This window comes from Manis pentadactyla, chromosome 7 (genome assembly GCF_030020395.1).
Source record: "Manis pentadactyla isolate mManPen7 chromosome 7, mManPen7.hap1, whole genome shotgun sequence".
Lineage (NCBI taxonomy): Eukaryota > Metazoa > Chordata > Mammalia > Pholidota > Manidae > Manis > Manis pentadactyla.
The window spans coordinates 14,027,885-14,054,058 of NC_080025.1; the positions used below are offsets into that span (position 1 = coordinate 14,027,885).

At 44.5% G+C, this 26,174-nt stretch overlaps 1 protein-coding gene across 10 annotated transcripts in view; it reads left to right on the forward strand.

Moving 5' to 3' along the window:
- Positions 1 to 26,174, forward strand: part of MTUS1 (microtubule associated scaffold protein 1) — a 137,306-nt gene that overhangs the window by 108,268 nt on the left and 2,864 nt on the right. For 9 of the 10 annotated variants that reach the window (XM_036894348.2, XM_057505110.1, XM_057505106.1 and 6 more), the window contains 7 exons: positions 4,321 to 4,387; positions 18,546 to 18,760; positions 19,475 to 19,580; positions 20,609 to 20,682; positions 20,842 to 20,937; positions 23,406 to 23,522; positions 25,926 to 26,023. In XM_036894348.2, the coding sequence (XP_036750243.2) occupies positions 4,321 to 4,387; positions 18,546 to 18,760; positions 19,475 to 19,580; positions 20,609 to 20,682; positions 20,842 to 20,937; positions 23,406 to 23,522; positions 25,926 to 26,023 (773 nt within the window). Of the gene's footprint in view, positions 1 to 3,158; positions 3,324 to 4,320; positions 4,388 to 18,545; positions 18,761 to 19,474; positions 19,581 to 20,608; positions 20,683 to 20,841; positions 20,938 to 23,405; positions 23,523 to 25,925; positions 26,024 to 26,174 lie in introns of those variants that run through there. The other variant, XM_036894352.2, reaches the window with a different exon arrangement.

A 26,174-nucleotide genomic window follows, 5' to 3' on the forward strand; every position in this document is an offset into this window, starting at 1 on the left:
AGAAGTGATTGATTGCTTAATAGGTTTATAGATAGGTAGGTGGAAAGTGATCTACATATATATAATATATATATATATTTCTTGTTATTGCTCATTTTAAAAATGACTTTGGAGCATTAGAAAATGGGTAAAAGTGGTTGATTAACGGGACTCCTGGAACTGTCACCCTTTTGTTGTTAAGTCCATTTAATAACTACAACTTTGTCACTTGAGTGGCAGACAAAATTCATTGCATAGTGGCACATATAACTTCCAGTAAATGTCTCAGGACTCTGGAAACCATATCACACTCTCTGTTTCTCAAAGGACACACTTTTATTAGTTTGTTCTAATTCTTGGTTTCTCCTTGCGCTGTTGCACAGTGTTCTGTACAAAGTGAAACACAATGGTTAATAGTAGTAATCGCAGTTTCCTCATAAAAGGGGCTGTGGATGGGTTTGCAGGTCAGACTCCCACCCCACACTGCCACCTAATTATTCAGTGAGCCTCCAATTCTGTTTTCGCAAGTGGAATCTAACCTGAAGTGGCATGTAAACAAAGGTGACTTTTGAATGACACTAGCAGTCTTCTGTAAGTAAATATGTCTCAGAACGAGAAAAGGAGACACGATGCACTGTGTGGGGAGTGAGGAGGAGGTCTGAGACAGCACACGTCCGAGCCACCTGACATGGCTCTTTCCTGCAAAGACCCTGTGCTGTGGACACTCTTGGGCACTAGCAAACACAGGCCCAGGCGGGACAACAGCCAGACGCTAAGTGCCTGCGTCCTGGGGACTCCTAATTAAATTACAGGGAATCTGTTTTTCCTTGGAGCACTCCATATATTTAATGCATGAGTATAAAAGCATTTTTCTATCCAGATTCCCACTTCCCTCTTTTTTCATAGCGTGTGAAATTCTGCTTGTAACAATACAGAGAATTAACCTTGTTATCGAGACTATAAAGAGTTTAGCATCTAAGAAACAGTGATGTTGGAGCAGCTGAATAAAAAGAAACAGGCAGGCAGTATCGAGATGACAGAATGCGTTTTATCATTTACAGCTTAAAGGGTAAGTATCTTAAAGGGCAAGTTGCCAGGGAAAGTCAGACAGAAACAAACAGGTTATGTCGATTATGGTACAGGCACTGAGGTCGGCATTTCAGGTGGGACTGTTTGAAGCCCTTGGTTTTCCCATCATGCTGCTTCCCCTCAGAGGAGGTCATCTGCTTTGAGTGACGACCAAAGAATTGGGTCTAGATGTTTAGGTCCCAGGCTTCTTGGAGGCAGGAACCATGTCTTAAATTTCTTTCATATTTTTTCCAGCATCTGGCATGGCGCTTGGTTAATAGGTACACTGAATAGTACCTTGCCAACCAGTTCAGAAGTGTAAATGTCCCATCGAGGCATTTGGGGAGAGGTGGTGTCTGTGACTGACCTAGGGCATCCCTGGCGGTTGCGTAAAGAAGACCATGACCTCCTGATTGTGGAGCTGGGACGTACATGGCGAGTCTGACTTGGATAGAAGAGGAGTCAGGGGCCTGGAAATTGAGGCTCCTGGGACTAGGGTGAAGTTAATTTTTTTTAATGCACTCAATGGAAGACTTTTTGAGCAAGGGCATTTATGTTGACAAAGAATATGGGGTAATAATCCAGCAGCCTCTGCTCTGCAAGGTAGTTTGGAGGGATGCTTTCGGCAGCCCTGGCCTGGGTCTGCGAGGACCAGGGTGGTGGTAGCGCTAATAGAAAAGTGCAGTGGATTCAGCACTCATTAGGAAGGAAGAACCGACTGACCCTGGCACAACCCAACTGGACGACGAAGAATCGAAAAACGATCTTGTGCTTTTCCTGTCGCTGTTATTAGGATTGACAGAGGTTGGAAGGTACTGATGGCTCTTGGGCACTGAGAACAGGAAGGTGGAGTGCAGCAGAGAGGGGAAAAAGGTGCACGAGGGGACAAAACTCCTTCTCCCCCGCGTCCCTGTAACAAGCACCAAGATGGCCTGGTCTATATTTGTAATAAGATGTAAACATTTTCACAAAATTACTCCTGGAAATTATACCCCAACTTAATTTTCCAGTGCACATGTTTCAAATTTCCATAGATTTCATATTTCCATAAATCTGAAAATGATTTAACTTCTGGCCAGCTTTTCATTCTATTAGCAATTTAGCTACTATTATAAAGAGTGAATTTCAAGCAAGTTCCATGAATGTGTTACAAGATTGCCTGTGGTACCTAGTAAAGGTGGCCTGGTTTTCTTGTCATGTGTGTGACAAAGCTTGCTGATGTGCATTTGAACTAGATAGTAAGCAAACAAAACTGAGGCCTAGATTTCTGAGATTAAGAGAAGTATATATTGCATATATTTTTATTTGATCTTCCTGCAATTCTATCCAGGTTGATTATCCTCAAACTTAATTTCTATGTAAGAAAACCCATTGCTTGTTCATTTAAAAAACCTAAACTCCCTGATTTGTGAACTCAGGACAACTTAATGTTGCATTTTATAAATCAAGCATTTTTGTTGCAGTTAAGGCCAAAATGGACACAAAGTGTTTCTTCAATTCCAGTCACTGTTAACTGTCCACAACTTCCTTAGCTCTTTGGTGAATGATTACTGCAAAAGAAAAAGAAAAAGTTATAAAATGTATCTGATCTCCCTCCTTTCAAATCAGCATTTCACACTTTTTTCTTAAAACACTGGTGTTCTAAGCATTCATGTTAAATTTTGCAGGAAGTGCCATTCGTTTTATAATGTCATTTTAAATTCTAAATCACAACACACGAGCTTTTGTTGCTCTTCACCTGGTTTATAAGCTCATCTGGTGCACAGGTTTCAGAGAACAAGTTTTCTTTTTCCATTAGTGATTGTGATAAACTAATGACCTCAATTAGAGAGGAGAATAAAAAGGCTCACAAATCTAAAATAACTCCATTATCCACGCAGAGGAGGTCAGTTTTTCTTTCCACCATACCAGCTGATATTTAAGTAAGTGGCAATCGATCAGTCTAATGTCTGGCTCTCGTTTTTCATAAATGAAGGGCTGTGGCTTTAAGTAATCGCAGGCTGCCTGTGCCAAAGGCAGAAGCTGCGGCAGGAGCCTCTGTGAGGAGAGGCGGCTGAGGCAGACGGTGACCTGCAGGACGTGAAGTAAGGCTACCCCAGGACCAATGGCGCACCTCCTGGTAGAGCTTGGAATGTAGGCAGCCCCGCTGGTGGGTGGCGTGGCCACCTGTGCGCTTCCTGGACGGTGCAGGGGGTGGGGGGAAGTTGGAGACAAGCTGGAAAATGGGCTGTTCCAGCAGCAAAATGTGCCTCTATCCTCCATGTGCAGCAACAAGGGTAATTTGTATTTGTTTATGGTGCTTTTCTGGGAGAATGTCAGGGACCAAGACGGAAAGGTCTGGAATTAGGGGGAAATGCTTTGAATGACAAGCAACTCTTGCCTGCAAAGGCCGGGCTCACGGTCTCTGCAACACTGCAATCAAGATACGGCAGGTGCTCGTCTTGGGTGATCTCTTGAGGGCATTTTCAGACAGCTTTGATTTCTGCTTTTTCCTTACTTATACCCTGGTGGTAAGGAATCTGTCTTTTAAGAAACCGTATCTAACTGCCGTGTTGGTGTAAGTAGGTGTGGACGCATGAGCACTGTGAGTTGCAGGTGACATGGAAATTACTCTTTTTACAAGATTGATAATTGCGTTTTTAATATTAAAACAGCTGCCTGGATTTTCTTTGTCATTTCTCTAATGTCTGCTTAGAATTATAGCTGATGCAAAATACAGTAATCCTGAGAAAATACTGTGCAGCTGAGTAAAATTACTTTGATCTTGAAAGGATTATTTTCTGCCATAGCTTTATAACAAACTTTGTGTCTTCCTTGTAGAAGTAAAAGATTGGCCCTATAACAAAACTTTATTTGCATATATAGGACAAAGTGCATACAAGTGCACACGTTTAGAACATTAAATATTTATCTTAAACTGATTTGGCCTTTATTGCCTCCTGGAGGAGGAGAACGCATTGTCTTTAAGTATGCATTAGCTGGAAGGTTCGTTCTATGGCTCAGCAACAAAGCAGGGCTCCAAGTAAATATTTTTAAATGGGCCATTTGGTGCCTCACATGAAAGTTTCATGAGAAAATAGAGATTTTCAAAAAATGGATTTCCTTAACAACTAAGGGACATCTGTGTTTTTTAACAACACAAACTGTTAGCCCAAATGATTCATATCTTGGCTTCTCGATTCTGAGTGTCGTTTTCTGGGTGATAACAAATGTGTGCCTAACCAAAAGGGACCCTCTTGAAAACCTTAGTAACTTGATGTGTGTTTTCCACAGCGGGAGGAAGCCCTGAAACAGCACAAAACCCTGTCTCACGAGCTTGTTAACCTCCGGGGAGAGCTAGGTAAGAGCCTTTTTTTTTTTTTAATCTAAGTTTTACTGGATGAGGGGGAAATCAGACAACGTGGCTTTCCTGTCTGCATGGTGGCTAGAGTTGCCAGCCATCCCACTCTGGTATCTGTGCAAATGCTTTGCTCTCAACATTATTTTTGAATCTTGGCAGCTTGACCCCAAGTTCAGAGAATTCCTAGCACTGCTCTGACTAAGCCAAGCAGAGCTGCTGATGACCAAAACATTTGTCTTCCTGCAGAGAGGAGCAGAATGGTTTTGTCATTGTGTGGGTCCTGTTACACAAATCATGTATATTTTTCTGAACCGCTTTTCGAATGTAAAGAGCGGTGCACAGACTCCCCTCTGATGACAGTAGTTATAACCCCTCAGGGTGGCTTGTGAGCACAGAGCTAGAAGGGTGCTGAAGACCCGGGCAGCCGTCAGGAGGAGGCAGATTCTGGGCTGATCTCACCATCCGCACAGGGCTGATCGTGGGTGAGGACCAGCTCCCCAGCAGCCAGCCATGTGCGGACACGTCCAGCGCTGCTTCTCCCTCTGCTTTAGTGTCTGTCTCCTGGAAGACGGGGCTCCTTCAACAGACAGTACTGCCTGCCCGCCCTCGGCGGTGGCGGCAGCGGAGGTGGCGGAGTGAAGCCCTGTCTGCCCTGGAGCATCAGCTTCCTGCTCCAGCTTCAGCCAGGTCCCGAGCTGTTCTTTGAGAGGCTAAATTCCTTGCTCACTGCAGTTTTCTACATAACAGTCCCTTCTTAAAGCGTGAGTAGGTGTGTGTATAAATAATGCAAAGGCATCAGCCAGAGATGAAAGCCGTGTTCTTCCAGCTCTAGGAGAAACTGCCCGTTTGTCTTTGGACAAGACCGGCATTTAGATATTGTCAATATAATTTGCTGGACTTTAATACTCCTAAGGATCTTCCCCAAGGCAGAGAGCAAACAGGCATGAATGTGGGGCCATGGCTTCTCTCCACATCCCTCCCGGCACTCGCCTCCCAGGGGGAGGCGACACGGCCCTCCAGGACCTTCACACCCAGCCGGGCATCATCTCCTCTTGACTGCGGCTTACACTGTGGAAATGAAGGCCTCTTTAAGAGAGCAATTTTGAGACAAATGGAACTTCAGGACCCCGAAGACTGGAAAGCTCTAGGGAAACAGTTCAGGGAAGCCGAGAAATAGCCCAGCTCTGAGACTTTTATGGCTTTCTGCCATGTTACTTAATTTGATTGCTGCCCTTTTGATTACCTGGGTGACCGACTTAATTTGCTTTTGTCTCTGCCTTAAATGATGCCATAGATATAGAGTCAGCTCAGGAAAGAGGCCCTTTTCTGTGCTTCAGAGTTCATTATAGCCCAGTGGAGATAGAGATGAGGCTACGTGGAGGTTCACATTTCAGCCTCTCCCTAAGACAAGAGAGAAACAGTCTTCTCTTTCACTCCGCTTGAATGGGCATCCTCTTTTTTACCTCCTAGTGGAGAGCACAATTAGGTGATTTAAGCTGGCCCAGGCCCCCAGCACCGCCAGTCGGTCACTTAGCCTGACAGGGAATAGCCAGCACAGTCTGTCCGCACTCTCCTGTTCCATCTGTGTAAGGAGAGGTGCCCTCGAGCGCCTCCTGCTGCCGTCCGAGTGCCTGGATGTGGCCTTTGGTCACCCAAGGCTGGACTCTTGGGATGTATCACGGCTGCTGTTGAATCAAGTGGCAGCATAAAGCCTTTTGGGAGGGGTTTTGGTTCATGAGGGGAGAGAAGAGAAGCCTTCAAGTCGTTCTTCGGGTGGAATGGTCCAGAAAGAATGCTCTCCAAGCTGCCAGCTAAGATGGAAGAGGACAGGCTTCCGCAGCAAAGTTTAAGACCCAGTTTTAAGATCTGAGGCAGTTGGCAAAGTGGTTAGACTGTGTTGTCACGCTCTCCGGGTTCCGATCTTTGGGAGGCAGTGCCCTGGGACAAGCCCTGTCACACGTCTCCAGTCCCGAAAATGGCAGGACTAAACGTCTGCCTCGAGGATGGTCTGAGGGCGACGGGAGGTGATGCGCTGTGAGGCGTCTGGCACCACGTGCCAACAGCTATTGAATAGTAAGTCGTTCCAGGCACTCCACAACTGGCCTTGTTTGCTAACTGGGGAGGGCCTAGGCTACTGCAGAAAGAAATTATAATTAGACTAAATATTATTAGAAATCCTTCGGGGCAAGGTTGCTGTTTCTCCTCAGACTCAAGTGGAAGTGAGAGCTGATCGATGTCCTCCTGGTGTGTGGAGCCCGGAGGCCAGGTTTCTGTCCATCTGCTCCTACTTAGAAGTTACCTAACTGCTTCGAGTATGATTCCCTCCCTGGTGGTGGGAAGTTAGTATGTGTTTTGCTAGATTGTTGTGGAGCTTGAATAAAATTGTGATACATATGAAGCAACCAGCCTAACACCTGGTCCCTCACAGAAAACTCTCTTTCAAAGGAAAGAGCTGCACCCCCCCATCATCAACATATTGACCTTTTCCCTCCCAAATAATGGGGGATTGTTGATGTCACTCTCCCCGTGGATGTGTCTTATCTTCTGTGTGAGAATTGAGGCACAGTTCCAAATTGCTATGAACTGCAAAGAATAAAGAACCACTTATAAAGTTACGAGCAGTGAAAGCCAAGGAGAGTCTGTGATGTGGACCCTTTGACCCTAACTACCCCCAGCTGTCCCCCGTGCCCACTGACTTCCCCACCGTGGCCTCCCCTGTTACCCTGACTGGTGTCCCTACTGCCACGCTAACCCAGATGCGCTCCATGCAGCTTGCGTGTTTGCATCCGCCACCGGGACGTATCCCTGTGTGGTGACGTCCCGTAGTCTCTGCAGAAAGGGTTTTAAACCCCCTCTCAGTTTACTCCAAGCAAAGCCACGAGGCTCCACGGCTCCAGTGCGTCCTTGAGACTCATACCCATGCCCTGTCCCTTGTGTTTTCCTATTGTCTTCAGATAGTAAATTTCTCAATTGCAGAGATTCTTTCTTGCTTCACAGGAAAAAGACACAGACGATTTCCATTTTCATGGGTAATTAATAAATATTAATGGGCTTTGGAGGTTGAGGTTTAAAAGTTCATTTTTAAGAACAGTATGAAAATTAGAAATGTAAAGCTAGAGGAAAATGGCCCACAGTTATGCTACCCTGCCGTAACTTGTATTTTTTGCACATTCTCTGTTTATGTGAATATATACAACTTTGAACTCTGACTTCTTTAATTAAGGTATAATCAACACACAGTAGGATGCTTACTGTTCCATCAGTTTGGCAAACACATGCACTCGTATGACCTACACCTTTATCAAGGTTGGAGAAGATTGCTACTGTCCCAGAAAAGTCCCTCAGGCCCCCTTTCCTGTAGACCCTTCCTGCCCTAGAAGCAAAACCCGATTTCACTTTTTCACCGTAGATTAGTGCTGTCAATTCTAGAGTCTCATATAACTGGAAACTACAGTACGTTCTTTCTGTGCCTGGCCTGTTTGTGAGGTTGTATTGCATTGTGAGTATAATGTTTGTGAGATTCGGCCATGGCATTTTATTTCATGCTGTTCTTTTTAACTTAGATCAAGCACTTCTCCGTAGCGCCTCATAGTCTCTGTGGTGGGCGTATTTCATGACTATGGGAAAGTCCGTTGAGTGAGGAAGTACAATTTCCTTACCCCTTAAGTAGTGTTGTAGTAGAGCGAGGGTTCCATGGCGAGCTCGCTGCCCACCCGTTCCCATGGTTCCAGCTGCAGCCTGTGGGCTGAGGGCTCCCACTCGTTTCTCTAGTCTTCTCCTTCCCCAGCTGCAGATGTATTTTTCCCAGTGAGGAGCTGGAGGCCCAGCGCAGTGCGAGCACACCGCCCTGCCTCCTGAGCGCTCCGCCATGGCACCTCGCTTAAACCTAGCCCTCAAAGTCTGGTCGTCAGCCCCCCTGCAGCACTGTTATCCACCTACCGCCGAGCCAGCAGCTGAGGCCGCCTCCCTGTCCTCGCCCTGGGACGCCAATCTGAGTTCTCGGCTTCCCTCGGGCCCCTCCCTCCCAGAATCTCCCACCTGGAGCATCTGCCAGCAGTCGCCCAAAAGGCCACCTTGCCCCCCAAGGCCGCTCCTCTGCTGTCCATGTGCTGTCAGGACAGCGCTTGTAGTAAATCTCAGGTGTGTCCCCTACAAGACATTTTTAACAAACACACAAATGACTCCATTTTGGCTTTGGGAAAAAATCCAAACATACTAAGCCACCATGTGTGATTTGACTGTAACCTTCTGGTCCAACTTGATAAGTCTGGACACACATTTGCATTTCTTCCCCACCTCTGTCCCCTCCCCAGGTCCCAGCCGTGGGCTCATTTGAACCCCTGGCCCTTGTCATCTCTCTGCCTGAAGTGCTCTGTCCTCGACCCAGGACCCTTCTAATTTTTGCCTCTCAAACTTTCTCATTACTCATTTATAAACCTCTAGCTAAAATATATTCAATTGCACTTCACCCAGATCTTTCAAGTGCCTTCTCCTCTGTGCTTCAAGGCCCTGTGTTCTTTGAGTCATTTGCTTGCAGACCTCCTCTCACGTCCGGAACGGTCAGCACTTTAAGGGCAAGGCTAGTATCTCCTTCACGTTGAATCTCTACGGGTTGATACCTTGTGCCTGGCTCTTAGTACTAATGAATGAAAGATTTGACTAGTGAGGATGGTATCTGGAGAAGCTGGTTTTAGAGGCTTATAATACACCAACACTCAATGGTTTTTATGCACAAACACTTTCCTCTAAACTATTTGAAAATAGCATGTCTGTTTTTAGGAATGAATAATAATAAAGTAGGGTGAGGTGAATTCTCTTGGAACCCTATTGTGTGTGACCATCCCAGTTAGATCATTTTGAAAGTGTCAGCCCTTGAAATAGATTACAGTTCAGTTTAAGGATCTACATCCACAGCAAACATTTGGCCTGTGAGGGAAGAAATGTGTCATTCTGACTCTTTCTAGAGTTGTGTTGGATCAATACTGGTATAATAGAGGGCCATAATTATGATCTTTGGGGGTCTCTATTTTTTTTTTATTGTTTACAGTTGAAATCACCTTTTTTTATCCAAGTTAATGAAGAAAAGGTATTTTGTTTTCCAAATATTTCACCATCAAAATTAGAGACTCACTCACATCTCTTTCTATATTTATGCTGATTGTTTCTATTTCATAACATAAATGGGATTTTGACCCTTAATTTCTAAGAAGTCTGGGAATTCCCATAATAGTTGTATGAAAGACTAGGTGGTTTTGCCTGGTGTGTGTAGAATAATATGAGACGGTTATAGCAGTAACATTTATTGAATGCATACTCTTTCCTACCGACAGTGTGCAGCTCTAAGTCTACTGGTTTACATTATTTAAAAAAAAGAAAGAAAGAAATTGAGGACCAAAGTGAAGTATCTTCCCTAAGGTCAGACAGTTAGAAAGCTGAGTTTTTGGATAAGAGCTCAGGATGGCTAGACTCTCAAACTCCTACAAACCACAGCAGGGCAAGCATGATGAAACTGCTTGAAAGGCTGAAATATCATCTGATATAAACACTAGCTTGCATTGATGATTGCTCTTGGAATCTTTTTATTGGAGTCAAGAGTTCAAGAGGTATTGCTAGATTAGAATATGTCTTGTTATCATCTGCTAGGGAAGAGCCACTTGGCTTTGCCAAAAGCAGTGTTACAAATTGTCCAATCAACACTTAACTGGTGTCTGTGAACTCGAGGCTACCTGACACCTCATGGAATGTGTTAACTCTGTCACTAGTTTCGTCTACAGTTGTGGTTTAACAAGGCTGTCTATTTAAAGTACTTCTCAAACTCTTCACAGTTAAGTCACTTTTGAGTTGCAAAATTCCAGAAGTGATTTTGGAGTGGGTTTCCATGAAAGAAATCTATCAATGTAATGAAAACCAACTGTATACCCAAACAATTCTTTATCTCACTGGGTTAATTGAAGGTGGAGTGGATACCCCCTCAAACTTAGCTCCTTTTCTGTACCCATGTCTGTCCTAAATTTAGACTGGCTGTACCTACAGAGAAGAGACCATGTGCTTTCACCTGTACAGATGCACAACGTTCCTCAGGTATCTTCTGTTCTGAAAGCCCGTAGAGTCTTCTTCCTTGCCCTTGTTCAGTTTCGATATGTTCAGTGTTTCCTAATTGAACGTTGTTTGTCTAGCACAGTGGTTCTCAAACTTCACTGTGTAACAAAACAACCTGGTTGTTAGGATACAGATTCCCGGCTCTGACTCATGTTGGCTTGGGAATGGAGCCCAGAATCCACGTGGAATGATTACCCAGGAGATGCAGATCCTGGTGTGTGCTGGGCCACTTGCGGACATGGCACCAGCCATCCACAATGTTGCTTCTTCTCTGTAGAAAAGTAGGTGAGCATCAGGCACTGTAGGAGAGGAAATAATGCCAAAAAGCCCAACTGAATTGAGTCCATTCTTGTACATAGGCTTCCAAATTTTACACATACCAACAGCTTACACCTGCCCTTTTGAACTTTGCACCCTAAAAACGAATCATCAAGGAGAAGGAAAGGCAGAATAGTACCTGCCTCAAAATCACCTTTTCATTAATATTAAATCACTTCTTTCGATTGAAGTGCAATTACATTAAAGTCTTCACTCATTTTTCTCAGGCCTGAGCTGAGAACATTGTATCCATTTTTCAGCCAGGCTTTCGTCTCTGATCCACTTTCATGCCTAAATGTTTTTGTTGGTCCACAGAATGTCTGCGATTATGAGAGCATCTGTTTTGCAGCCTGCTGTTGGCCAGTAGGTTGAAACACAGCAAAGCCTTTGCAGACTTTTATTGGCAGGGAGAATCTGAGGCCCTGTGGAGGCCCAGCTCGTCCCTACATGCCAAGATACGCTGGCCATGCCATATCACCATCCCACATGGAGAGATTTTGTCAGGACTAATCAGTGTAGGGAAGAGAAAGATCATTTCTTACCTGCCTTATCTTAGTCTTCGTTGCTTCCACCAGAGAAGTAAACCGTAATACTCTGAGGTGTCCACTGAGTGTATGAATTAACTTCTTTCTTGTGCTTCTCATTGAGAAAATAGCCACTCAGATGAGGTTCCATGTTGTGGACTGTAGAACGTGCATACTGAAGAAAGCCGAGCCCGTTGAGTTCTGGGTCCGATCCTGCCACTTTATTTCCCTCTCTAGTAAAGCTGGATTTAAGACCCTACCTCTTTTGTTAACTCAAAGCATTCTTATATTACATGAATAATAAATATAAGAGTACTTTGTAAAAGAGGAACTGAGCTTTAAAGGTAAGGTGGTGTTATTTATGGGAGAATTGATTTGACGGCACAGGTGTTTTGTAAAAGTTAATTCCTAATAGTTACGATCCGTGGAGAGCTTTGAAATCAGTTTCACGTTGATTCGTATAATTCCCAAGCACAATCAGAAAAGCATTTGCAATGAATTCTGAAATTTAGAAAAACACGTTTGTCTACAACACGTCTGTCAAGCGTCTAGGTCATGGGAAAAAGTCATTTCCTTTGGGGAGATGAAATCCAGGGCTCCTCAGTCCACAGACGGTCTGTGAGCACTAGCGCTACAAAATATCGTATCTGTTTTACTTTATCCTCACCAAACCATAAGGTTAGCAGAGCAGGTGGTATTGCTCAACCTTGCTTATCAGGAAACTGATGCAGAAAGTTGGGAATGCCTGCTGTGGGGGAGTCGGGGTCCCTACCCTGCTAGTTCTGTAGGCTGAGGCCTCTCCACAAAGTTGCAGTTTCTCTTTAAAAAATGGCTTCTTGATCACTTTGTTCAGTTACTTTACTGTCTCCAGTTTTAAACAAATTAGACCATAAGAGAGTAGCCTACGTAGTCACTGGCCCTGGAAGTGTGACATGACTGGACTTCCCTGCGTAGAGTAAATATTATGAAATGGTCACACAACTGTGATAGAAGGTGGTGTCTCATTCCCGGTTCTGGGGCTGGGGTGGACCAGAGCAAGATTTCCCTTTCTTTTATAAACAGTTGGTTTCCCCTTCCTGTTATAAATAGCTGGTAGCACATTGTGCACCTTGGTTTTCCACTTAGCAGTTCTTTAAGTACGATGTGTGTGCATATGTATATATATATATTTTTTTCATTAAACAGTCATAAAAGTCATTTTATTTTTCAGAAAGTATCTCATTAAATAGCTATGTCGTAATTAACCGGTTCCTTCCTGATAGGCATTAGGCTGAATCTGATGTTTTGCTGTGAGAGAAATGAGCCAGTGAGTGGCCTCATCTGTCCCTGATTCTATATGTGTAGGAGTGTATCTGTAAGATGAATTCTTTTTAGTGTAACTGCTGGGTCATGAATAATGCAGAGCAAATGTCAGATGAGCCCAAACTGAGAGATGTTCTATAAAATACCTGACTCTTTAAAACTGTCAAGATTATGAAAACAAAGACATGTGCAGATCAGAGAAAACTAAGGAGACAACGACCACTAAATGCAATGTGTGGTCTTGGACTGGATCCTGGAATCGAAGGAAAAAAGGACAAAGTTTGAAGTTGAGTTGATGATAATGTTTCAATGCTGGTTTCTTCGTTTGACAACGTCCCCTGGGAATAGATGACGATAACGGTTGGGGGTACAGGGTGAGCAGTGTCGGGGAGCTCTCCATTCTGTCCTCGCAACCTTTTCAAGAATCTCAAGTTATCCTAAAGTAAGGCTTATCCTTCAAAGTGGGGCAGGTGTTAGTGGAAAAACTGATGAAACCTGACTAAAGTCCATAGTGGAGTCATTTGTATCATTGAGGTGGTAAACCCTCAGTGTTGACCAGTGCCCCCCTGCTTTCTGTAAGATTGCCTCTGGGGAAGCCAGGTGAAGCTAAATCCAAAATTCACCATTACGTTTTTTTTAAAAAGCAAGTATGTTTACCAGGAGAAGTGTGTGTGTTGTTGAAGACAGGAGTAGGGGTGCCAGGAGTGAAAGCAGGTGTGTGATTTTCCAAGTGGCCGGAGACCAAGAAGGGGACCCCAGCTGGACGCAGGCAGCTCCCTTCCCTCTGCTATGGTGCAGAGAAGGGCACTCTGCTTAAGGACGGGTGGGCGCCCACAGCAGGCCAGCTGGAAGCATCTGGAGGAAAGTGTGGTGTACAGTTGAGGGAAGGGGTCGTCTTATTTCTCGGTCTGTCTTTTCTTTATGTCGCACAGTCGCTTATTTGACATTGTGAGAGTGATGATCTTCGTGTGACTGTACCTCTCCGGTTCTCTTTTTCCTTTTTTTTAATATATATTTTTACGTCCAATTTAGGTAAAGTCACCTAAGAGTTGGGAAAAATCCCATCGTGTGTGATGTGAAGAACAGTAGGCAGAGGAGATTTGAGGTGGGTGTGCACTGCTACCCCGATCCTGTGTGCATTCACGTGCCCATCTTTGAATACCAGGCAGACGACGCTGCTTCTAACTGTCACTTTCTGACCCAAGCATGTCTGTGAGGGCTCTTCAAATGCATTTGAACTGGTGGACTTTTGCAAAGCTACCAATAACAGCAGTAACGTTTGTTGCGATCTTTGTCTGGTCAGGCACCGGGCCAGATGCCTCACATGTATTATTATATTTAATCCTGCAGGGAAGGCACCAATGCTGTCTCCACTTAAAAAATAAAAACGAGGAAGTGTAGGCTTAGAAGGCTTAAGTAACTTGCTCAAAGCACAAAGCAGGTAAATGGTGTGACTAAGATTTGAACCTGAGTATTGTAGGTCTGTTCTGTTAAGACAGTTATTTAGTCTGATAATTCAAACACGTTCCTGAGAAATGAAAGATTTGTTTGTCTTGTGATGGCGCGTGCTACTGAGATCTAAAAAATTAACACTGTATCATTTCAAAAGAATATTAACAATTTAGGGCTATGGTCATGGAATGATTTGGTCTGTAAACAGTACAATTTTCCAACACCAAAGGGAAATCTAGTAAACCTCCATGCTCCCATTAGAAAGGCCACCAGGAGTCCTTAGGCAGTGGCCGCACTGCCACTCCTGGGCTGAATGCTCACAGACTTAGGATGAACCCAGTTCTGTTTTCCAGAAATTACACTGGACTGAGATGTCAGGTCTTTTCTAGATGTCATCCAAATAACTACTGGAAAAGGAGAAATTGCCAGCATTTCACGCCTTCTGATATTTTTTCTTGCTCAGTTATCCATGTTTTGAACTGTCAGGGAGCCTCTGCTTCTCCTCTTCTGTTGCTGACCTAGAATTCTGAGGCCTGGTTCATCCCAGGGTGAAAAGACTGACTTCTGCTTTGTAATGTGGCCTTACGTTTTGGGGCTGATTGAACCACCAAGGACAAAAGGACGGTTTTGCACTGGGTGCATTTTGTATTTGTGCAAAAACATCTTGGAACCAGTATCACCTAACACTACAAAAACGCCTTGCATACTCGGTCCAAACTCTGAAATATTTTAGGTTTGGGTTTTGGCTTTGTTGGGTATCTGGCTCTGTGTGAGTGGGATTCTGGAGAAACAGCCAAGGTAGAGGACCAGGGTGAGAGCAAGCACAGGGACTTTTGGAGCCTGTCCTACGTGGTAGTGTGAGCCCAAGGAGAAGTCCACAACTAAAGGCATGGGGTGGCATCCCCCATGGTATCCCAGACTGTGTCCAGCCAGTGGATCACTCTGAGTACCCCTGATACAACGTTGACATGTGTGTCCCTGAGACAAGAATCTCAGAGGTCTTTCTGTCAAATAAAACCTTTCCTCAGGAGCCCAGACCAGAAAATTCCAAGTAAGGCCGTTTGCATGCTTGTGCACATGGTGGTGTCAGCCCAGCTGTTGCTGCGCAGCACGCCGGCCATCCCAGAGCAGGGGGCTGGGCACCAAGCCGCCCGTAACCCCATCTGACCCATTTTTCCCCTTCTGTCTGTCTTCCCTCACCTGACTTGTAGTAGCCAAGAAGAGGGAACACTATTTAAGGTTCTTTTTTTTAAAAAAAAAACAGAGAAAGCACTGCCCAGTTGCTAATGGGAAAAGATTTCCATAGATCCTGTTTGATTTTAAAGTCTGATGCACCATGATTACACACACTCAAAACTGACAGTGGTGTGAGCACTAGCAGATGGGTTAAAGTTCGGCAGGGGTAGCCTGTTAACCACAGAGAAGCTTTTCTAGTTTTTGGTTCATTCAGACATTTCTGTCTCTGATAGCAGCATTCAGATGGGCTAGAATCATGTTATTACTTTTTTTTTTTTTAACTTTGAAATTCCAAGGAGGTAAGGGGAAAGGCTGTATGAAACCAAGATTTCTTTGATGAGAAAGCTACTTGATGCCTTGATCGACTGCTTGCAAAATATCTTGGTACGGCCAACCGTCATATGGAGGTCTGATGCAGAATCCACGCAAGGACGCTCGTGGCCCCACCACTGAATCTGTGTACTTTGGAAAGCGAGTCAGTAGAAACTAATGCTGTGTTCGCTTGCCTAACAGTTGCTCTTGAATCATGGTGTTCCCCTTTGATAGACATTAGTGTAATAAAAGGAAAAAATGAAGAGGGTGTTCTGTACCCATCAGCACAGCCGTCATCTTTTACTACACTCTTTCAAAGAAAAACCTTAGGTGCCATTTTTAGTCCCAAGGACTGATGTCAGCAATACTCCATTCAATGGTCTGTTCTCCGGCCCCCATCTCCTCCTTGGTCTTATCTCCAGTTCTTCTGCCTTGTTGAATGCTCTAGTTCTGGAGCTCCCTGGCAGCCTCCCACACTGCTAACGATAGAATTCAGTTCTCACCCTCATTCTCAGAATCGTATCTCTATCGCATGGCTCAGTTTAAAAGTCTGCACCAATCAAAACCACAAGATGCCACCTCACACCCATTTGGTTGGCTATCATAAAACGAAAAAAGAGCACAAGCTTTGGTGAGAGTGTGGAGAAGCTGGAACCCTTGTGCACTGCCGGGGGGGGCATGTAAAGTGGCGTGGCACTTTGGGGAAACGGTGTGGCGGTTCCTCAAATAATAACAATGACCATATGATCCAGCAGTTCCTCTTCAGGGTATAGCCCCAAAAGATCTGAAAGCAGAGACTTGAACAGATACGTGTAGACCATGTTCACAGCTAGAGTATTCACACTAGCCAAAAGGTAGAAGCAGCCCAGATACCCACGGATGGATGAATGGATAAACACAGTGTGGTATATACATGCAATAGAACATAACCCAGCTTTAAAAAGGAAGGAAGTTCTGACACATGCTATATGTAACACAGGATGGACCTTGAAGACATCATGCTGAGTGAAATAAGCCAGACACAAAAGGGTAAATTCTGTATGACTCCATTTATATGAGGTACTTAGCACTGTCAAGTTCATAGACAGAAAGTAGACCAGTGGTTGCCAGGGGCAGAGGGGAGCTGGGGGAACGGGAGTGTGGTGGTGTAAGCGGTATGAAGATGTGGTTTGGAGAAAAGGTTCTGGAAAAACAGATGGTGGTGAAGGTTGTGCAACAATGTGAATATCCTTAATACCACAGAATTGCACACTTAAAAATGATTAAAATGGTAAATTTTAATCCGTACCACCCTAACTGGATATAAAGTACCCGAGTGCCAGTCACTGGGCCCATAGGTGCTCCCCAGTATCATTGCTTCTCAAGTGTGCGTGTCTTGTCATTTCAGTTAGACAGTGAGCCCCCGAGGAGAGGCTCCATCTCGTTTCTCAGCAGCTCCTGGCATGAGGGGCCCTGGGCGGGGTGGGGGGAGCACAGGCTTTGGGGGCAGGCAGAGTCAGAATGCAAACTGCTTATGCAGTCCAGCCCTCGCCCTTCCTCAGCTCTGCACCCAAGGGCAAATGCCGAACCCTCCCTCCTGGTTCCCTTATTTATTCGCTGAGTGCTAAAGGTCTCACAGGACTTCTGTGAAGGTCAGACAGCATATTAGGGAGCCCCACTCCGCGGCAGTTCATCGCAGTTTTTGTTGTGTTTTTGTTTTTAATGTCAGTTCCTTTCCCCTTCCATGAATATTTGTGGATTTATTGGAATTTCAAGGGTTCACTTTGGCAGACACTACTCTTTGTCATTATTTCTATATGGTCCATTTTGCGTCTGAAAGGATATTGATATGGGGCAGTGACTAGCATTTCTACTGCCACGTGGCGTGGGTTCAAGAAAACAAGTGCGCGGCACTGCCAGAAATTCATCCCAGGAACCAGCCAACTTCATGTTACTTAGGTGGAATAATCATTGATGTGAACTATCCTTTTCTCTGCCCTAAAACAATCCTATTCCTTGTGCAATCCAGAAATGTATACTCCTTACCAAAAGAGGGGTAAGGATTAATTTGACAGAATTATATACCCATTTTATATTAGTCTGTGAGCACGCTGGGATCCGGAGAACGTGCTCGCTCCTGAAAAGGCAGCCCTCCTCTTGCTGTGTTTTCATTCAGAAAGGCAGGCTGGAAAGGTCCAAAGGCCAGCTTCCTGAGACATGACCGCCGTCTTCCGGGATTTACTATAGTGTGTGTGCGTGGCTTATGTGCACGTTCTGCCACGTATTGTTAGTAATTCTGTTTTTTGGTAGTGGTGGTAAAGCGGTAAGATGCTCTGACTTTAAATTAGGTTTATCAAATTGCTTTACCTTTTAAAAATAATAACCTTCAATATATTCATGTTGTAACTCTTAGAATGTGTTTTTCCTGAAGTTTTTAGACGCTGGTGTTCTGTGTTCAAAATATTTGAATGTTTTGTTCTTATTACTGTATTTTTGGAATCAGTGCAAATTAAGAACAAGTTTAAAATCCATTTGCTCTCTGTGATCTTCCCTGTTCTTTGCTGACTGGCCAGCCTTAGAGATGCCTCAGCCAATCAGAGCCTTCCCTCCTCATGGCATCTGCACTGATTGGTCACCACAGAAAAGGGGGATCTTCATTCACGTGGGAACCTGGCTCTTCTCAGTTACTTCTCTTGCTTCTCTTTAGACAGTCGTTTTCCTTGTTGTTTTGTTTTTCCTGCCAGACACCTTCTCCTCTTAGTCCTTTTTATTGTTCACTTCTATACTATTCTGAAAAATCTGGTCACAAGAGAACTGAGTACTCTTGAGAGTCCTGTGTTTGTGCTTCTGGAGTCATCGCTACTGTGTGAATGTTATGAACGTCGGACACTAAGCAGGTTAAGTCATCTTCCCTTTTCTTTTCCTTCTCTTTTCAGTCACTGCTTCAACCACCTGTGAGAAACTAGAAAAATCCAGGAATGAGTTGCAAACCGCTTATGAAGGATTTGTCCAGAAGCTGAACCAGCAGCACAAGACTGATCTAGCGGAGCTGGAGAATCGGCTTAAAGAATTTTACACCGGCGAATGTGAAAAGCTGCAGAACATTTACATTGAAGAAGCAGAGAAGTATAAAACTCAATTGCAAGAGCAGGTCTGTGCGTTTGGAACCGGAGCATGTTCTTGGCCGTGGCTGTTTACTGTAACTATACTTGCAGTGTGATGATGAACATCCCTTGATGAACTTCTCTTTGGTTTTTATTTAGATAAGTGAAAAGATTAAAAATTTGTTTTCTTATGCTCAGTGTACATATGTTGAGCAAAAGAAGGGAAGAGAAAAAGAAAAAAAAAGATAAAATTGAAAGCATTTTACTCCTTTGTGAGCATTCTGTTTTTGTGCTGCTCAGACATTGGTTTGCATTTCTTCATCTTTTTTAAGATGGCACTTGTAATCATGCATATTTTTCACTTCTTAATGTATCATTAATCTTTTATTTCCTTGCCTCCTTGTAAAATCGGTTTTTCACTTAGCAAATATTTATAGAGTGCCTACTGTCTGCCAGGCATGTGCTAAGGACACGGAGCTTTATGTGGTCTGTCCTTGAAACTGTGAAATATATTATCATTCCTTAAGATGGACTTGGCTTTGTGCAGCCACGAACCCTGGAGAACTTGTGTCTTTGGGCTCCCGAAGTGGGAAAGAGAATAGAACCGGGAGGGGCAAATCCAAGCTGGGTTGTTCTTTACGTGCATTAGGGAGCCCTGTAACTGGAACGCAAGCTTGTATCTCCTAAGAATAAGTGCTGCTTCTTATTCTGCTTACAACTTTCAACTTCCCTGGTAAACTGCTTCTGTTTTTTTCTTACAGTTTGACCACTTGAATGCTGCCCACGAAACTTCCAAGTTGGAAATTGAAGCTAGCCACTCTGAGAAAGTAGAATTGTTGAAGAAGGCCTATGAAAGCTCCCTTTCAGGCAAGAATGCCTTTCCCTGTCTAATAAGGATAAGATCTAATGGAACCGCGTGATAAGTTTTAAAACGGAGATGATTTTATAACCTTCCCCTCCAGGGACCCCTCAGTGGTGTTCAGTTTGGAGTGTTTCTGGTTTCTTTTGTCATTGTTCGTTGTCAGCAAGTGCCCTTTCCCCGGCAGATGCAAGTAATAGTCTGTCAGAAATGCCAGCCTTTCAGGAAATAGGATGAACTTTTAGAGAACTTCAGGGCCTTTCTGGCAGGAGTTGCCCTTTGCCACTCCAGGTCTTGGGGAACTAAAGGTGTTAGTTTAGATTGTGGCCACAGTGCAGGAGCCACGGAAAGTCCCCCTCCCGCCAGCACTGCTGTGAAATGCAGCTGGCCACTGGTTGAATAAAGACGAGAATCTTTTTTCATGACTGCATCACAGTTGGAAGGGTCGATGTAGAGGGAGAAGAACCAGAAGCCATTTCCTTCAGAACACGATCGGCCGCGGAGCTGCAGCCGTTACCCTAAGCTCAGTGCCTCCTGCAGAGAAGCGTGTGGCGGCCTTTAGCAGGGGCCTTCTCATCAGAAGAGCAGAGGCGTCCTGTGAAGTCAGAGACAGTGACATAAAAGGGACTGGACCAGGGCAGATTTTAGTGAACAATGCCCTTCTTTCTTCCTGCCAGAAGTAGGATTAATTTTAGACTTGTGTTCAGTGCGTGAAAGGCCAGTGCAAAGAGCGGGGGAGCTCCAGGCCGGGTGTCCACAGGCCAGCGTGTGAGGCCGTCCCCTGAGCATTCTGCTCTGAGGCCGGGATCTCATGACCCTGACCTCAGTGTTCCCAGTCATAAACTGGGAATATCTGCCCTACTCACCTCATAGGCTAATTTGAAAACAGCTTCATTTACATAAAAACATCCTACAAATATAAAGTAACATAGTCACACTGCCTCATAATCAACTGTACATCTCTGTGCTTTAACAGCTATAGAATATAATGACTCATAGGATGTTATTGTCTCAAAAAAATACCACTTCTTTCCAGAAATCAAGAAAAGCCATGAAGTGGAAAAGAAATCACTGGAGGACTCACTTTCTGAGAAGAAGGAATCACTAGAGGTAGGTACATCTCAATACCCCACCGCACTGCCCACCAAAAAAAAAAAAAAAAAAATCACCTTTCTCGAGGTTTATGTAGTTTGGGTATGTTTCTGTGTCTATTTGCTTACATCTCTGGTGTCTGCGTGTTAACTTACATTCCGTATTTCACTGATTTAGAAACAAATCAATGATCTGAAGAGTGAAAATGATGCTTTAAATGAAAAGCTGAAGTCAGAAGAACAAAAAAGGGTGTCAAGAGAGAAAGCAAATTTGGTAGGTTGTGTACTGCATCGCTACTGAAATTTTCTTCTGCTTGGCTGTCAGTCAGTTAAGGATTCAGCAGCTAGAGAAGTAATACGGGTCTGGAATCCTTCTCGTTTCTTGCAGTGAGAATTTTTTAATCTGTTTAAAATGGTTTGTTTACTGGTGTCTTTTTTAAATCCTGAAAACTGACGTACAGATGAAGCCCAATATATTGTGAGTAGTCTAAGCCACTAATACCTACAGGAAGACAAGAAAATGACCAATTAGGGTCAAGGTTTTATGTCAAGACTTCACTTTTTTTTTTTTTAACCAACTGTTATATTGAGATGTAATTAACATACCCTAATGTTCATCCTTTTGAAATGTACACTACAGTGGTTCACAACTCACTGGTATCTAATTCCAGATCATTTTTGTCATCCCCAAAAGATACCCTATATCCGTTAGCACTCAGTCGCATTCCACGCCCCCGTCCGCATCTCCGCAGTCCTGGGGAACCAACAGCTCCTTTCTGTCTCCACGGGCTTGTCTCTTCGGAACGTTTCGTATAAAGGGAATCATGTTACAGGTGGCCTCTTGTATCTGGCCTCTTTCACTTAGCTGAGGTTCTCAAGGCTTGTGCCTATTATAACATTCCTTTTATGGCTGAACAATATTTCTTCATATGGATAATCCTCACTTTAGAAAAGTATGAATTCCTCTTAAAAGCACAACTTTCTTTTGCAGTTTGTATCCTTACTCCCTTGCCTTTCTTTGTTTTGTTCTGTTTTGAAAAATTATTGTTTGCGGCTTTCGTCTTAAGTACTACCATTTTTGTCCCATGTTTTTGTGCCCTGAGACTGCAGAAGGGGAGCTTTTTTGCCACTTAAATCTGTTGCCAGCTCACGAAGTACATGTGGAGGTCTCTAAGTGAGCTCTTTGCTGATAATGTCATTGGGAGACCCTCTAGACATTTGAATATGATGCAGTGAAATCATATTCAATGAAACCTCAAAGCTGTTCTGGAAGATTCTTAGGGAAAGTTAGTGATTTCAAAAAAAATCTAGACTAACATACAGGCTATAAACCTTATTAATACTTTTTAAAAAGACTAGTACTTAAAAAATTTTTTTTAGTATTTTTAAAAATACCTTTATAAAAAACTAACACATTTTAAAGAACTTCTGGGAGTACAGCAGACTTTGCAAAACTAGGAACGAAACAGATGGAGGAAGGCAGGAGTATACTGCTTTACGCCGCCTGTGTAGGAGTGCCGAGGCTGGGTGCAAAGGGTAGAGTAAGTCAGGCTGGCAGAGACGTCAGAAAAGTGCAGTGGGAGCGAGGCTGTAAGTGCTCTAATTTTTAGAATCAGCAATAGATTATGCTGTTGCCCTTTAGCAAAAACGAGAGAGGATTTGCTGAGTTTAGGGTTAAAAAAATGTGTAAGATGATAACGTATATGAAACTTAACGACATTTTCAAAAGAGCCCTGGGTCGGTCCCCACCCTGGCCCTTTTCATATCTGGTGTGTTCCACGAGCAGGTCTCTTGAGTTGTGGAACTGTCTCCTTCTGTGGGGCACAGGGTTTGAGCAATCCCCAAGGGCCCATTCCCCGATTCTCCCTCAGGGTTGGCGCAGAGCAGTAGCCACTGCTCAGAAGGATCGCTGATGATCTAGGTCAGATCTGCTGTGTTTTGACGATTCTTGTCTGTGCAATTCCCTCATTAAACAGATGGTCAGTAGCTCTTACACTGTTCATTTGTAGCACACACTGTAGATGGTTTGCTTGAATTTCCAGAAATAACAGCAAGGAGTCAGGCACTCACCCTGGCAGTGTGCTCCGAGAGCCTGTCTCCCCTTGTGCGGTGTTCTTTTCGGGTAGAGTTTTAGGAGTGTATGTTCTGTATGCCACGTAGGTGTCAGGGTGTATGGCTGCCCTAGAAATACGGCCAGGCCAGCATAGTCCCATCATAATAAAAATCCAAAGACTCAGGGCATTATTCTCATTTCCCTTGCTCTCCAGAGACATACAGTATTGTCCTTAAACTTACTGCCTCTTCATTCCTGATTATTTTCTGATGTTGGAGAGAACTGTTGTTCCCTTCTCTCCTTCCCACACCACTGCAGGACTTGTAATTGTCAAATCTCTAGCCAGAGTTCCATTTTGTATTGAAAGCAGTGATTTTCCAATTGTACTTCCAATAGAATATTTGATACTACCAATATTTTTTTCCATATTAAGTTACTGATTAATGCATGAAATGTTTGTTGTCAAATGTGAAAGGTTTTACTTCATTCTTACAACTGAAGGCTTTGCGATCAAAGTTATCTTAATCCTTTTCATTTTCACTTCTTTCTTTGAAACTGCTGTGAGAAGGTGGAAGTCTTGGCTTGTTTGAGTAATTTCCAAATGTTACCAAAGACTCTTTCTGCTGAGAATTTCAACTATGTGATTGTGGTTAATGATCAGTCACAGCTGTCTCCTCCTGCTTTTCCAGAAAAACCCTCAGATCATGTATCTGGAGCAAGAGTTGGAAAGCTTGAAAGCTGTGTTAGAGATCAAGAATGAGAAACTGCATCAGCAGGACGTCAAGTTAATGAAAATGGAGAAACTGGTATGTTTCTTTCAGAGCCTTAACAGAATAGAATCACGTCTGAAATAGGATCTGGGCTCTGAACGAGAACTGCGGAGTTAACTGCCTCTTACAGGTACTGGGAATACACAGGACGTAAAAGGTGGCATTTTCTTCTCCGTTTGCTCAAAGCTTATTCATTGCTGCCTTCTGAAACATTTTTTTCCAAGAACCATGTAATGCAACATTCTGTCCTTGGAAAAACCACAGCAAACAAATCAGGTCCCCATTTCAGTGGTCTGTAAATCTTCACCTGCACAGGAAGAATTTTCCAATAATGTGAAATCCGTGCTTTAATATACCAACTCCAGGCAGGTTTCTTAGGCCCCAAACGGTTGGATCATAAGGTAACCACATTGAAGCAATGTAGTCTTGCTCTCTAAATTCCTCATGTTGCTTCTTTCGAATTAGAATGTGATCAAAGAACCGCACTTTAAGGAAACTAACCCAGTCGGACAAAGAGCAAGCATTATGAGAAATGAGGATGAAGTTTGGGTTGCAGCCTCCAGGCCTCAAGAGTAATGTGTGACCGGTGCCCCCGAATGACGTGTGTGGCCGTGTGCCCAGCGTGCAGTGTGAGCCTGAGCCCAGCCACTAGCAGGAGCCGGGTGTTCAGCAGGGGTGGCAGGGCAGTTCCCGGGCCCCAGCTGGGGCTGAGCTCAGCTCCCCACTGTGCCGGCCACCTTGCACTGCGTTTCCCCTTCTCCCTCCAGCTGTGAGTGACTCATTGTTGCGTTAAGTGGCTCATTCAAACCCAGCCGGCCCTGGACAATAGGGAGCGCAGAGGTCACTCTTTGTTTGCTGTTCTTTTTTTGGGGGTTGGTGTCTGGTTTTCTTCTAGAGACTAGAACCTCCTTGCAGAGGGGGGTAAAGGCGGAGCCTCTATGCAGCTAGAGGGGCACTTTGAGACGGGAGCTCAGGTTTGTGGGGCCCAACCTCGTATGTATACCAGTCCCTGCCCGAGGTCACGGTCCAGCCTAATAATCCTGCCCAGCTGGCAGTCAGTGATGACCCAGACAAGCCTGTTAACAACTGGTTGCCTCAAATGCCATGCAGGCATTTTCAAACTATCATATTTAATAAGAACAGACTCTCCTATGAAATTACCTACACATTTTAATTTTTGTTGGTCCCCTGAATGTTTCTTTCTCGCCATGGCCACAGGCTCTCGTGATGCCAATCAGCATTGCCTACGTGCAGAAGAATGGGTTGAAACGGTGACAGGCGAACCCAGGCCTTTGTAGAAAATGAGAGGCTTAGAAAGCAAGGTTTTCCCCGTATGAAAGCTTTGGTGTAAGAACTAGCCCTGTCCCGAGCTCTGTGCCACCCCCAGGGCTTCGTTTCCTCTCCTATCAGATGAGGAATTGGACGAGAGAGACCAATCACGGCCTGGTCTCTAATTCCAGATCTTCCCACTTCATGTTTTATCTTGAATCCTTTTGAATTTCCAGAAGCTCCGAGGTCCCTTGTTCTTGTATTCTAGCCTCATTTTCTTGGGAAGTTATTTCACCCAGGTGGCTTGTCCTGAGCATTTTCTGGATATAGGAAATGTTAAGAGCAAGGGGACTCCAACCCAACGGCCATACCCGGGGTGCTGCCGTGACAGGAGCTGAACATCAGTTCTGGGAGCGGGGACGTGGCCACCTTGGCAAGCAATAAAATCTTACCTTTAGAAAGCAGGCTGGGATGCAGTCAACTCTTCCTCATGTTAGGTGACTAAATGTCCTCTAGGGTCTTATCCTTTAATAGCTCAGCTGATCAGTTTGTTCCCCTTGGAAATGCAGCCTGGGCAGGCCCATAGAGCAGATGCGTCCCAGCTGCGTGGAGGGAGGGAGGGAGGCTCTCCGCAGTGCCCCTTCCCTTGCTGGACGCTCTGCAGAGCCCAGAGAGTAACCAGAAACCACGTTTAAGGCCACCGTGAACGTTGCCAAGAACTGGGAGCTGTTGGCCTACTAGTTTTCACCAAACGTGGGATTTTTTGTTGTTCTTATTTCTTTTCAAAATTTACTGTAAGCAGCTGTAGTGCCCTGGATAAAGGCGGGCTGCCTGGCTTCTGCTGCTGTTTCAACACCTGGAACGTGAAGGAGGCCCAGTTCCCCGGGTTGCCAGGGCAGGGCACCAGACCTCAGGGAGTCCTAAGGCAGCGTGACCCACAGGTGTCAGTGGTCAAGCAGCCTGACAGACATTGGCAAAAAACCCCACCATGCTCTATTTTGCTGCTTTTGATTGTTTTTGCAGGACATCAGTGTATAGCTATTTCAATACCTTATTAAACTTCCTGAATTAATTCCCTCCAAAGCATGCATGTATCAGGAATGTGCCTTTGGAAATGAAGGGCTTTCTGGCTTTTTAATGTATAACCGTTAGCATTCTTGTTTATATCAGGTGGCCAGCAACACAGTCTTGGTCGACAAGTTGAAGCGATCCCAGCAGGAGAATGAAGAATTAAAAGCTCGCATGGACAAGCACATGGCAATTTCAAGGTAAATAAAAGGGTCCTGTTTTTCCCCGAGCTCCTCCCTTCTTTGAACACTGAGTGTGACTTTCCACACGCCACCCAAGTACCTCCTGGGAATCTGATTGAAGCAGGTGGTACTGAGGTACTGATTTCTTCCTGGGAAGTAGGACTATAAC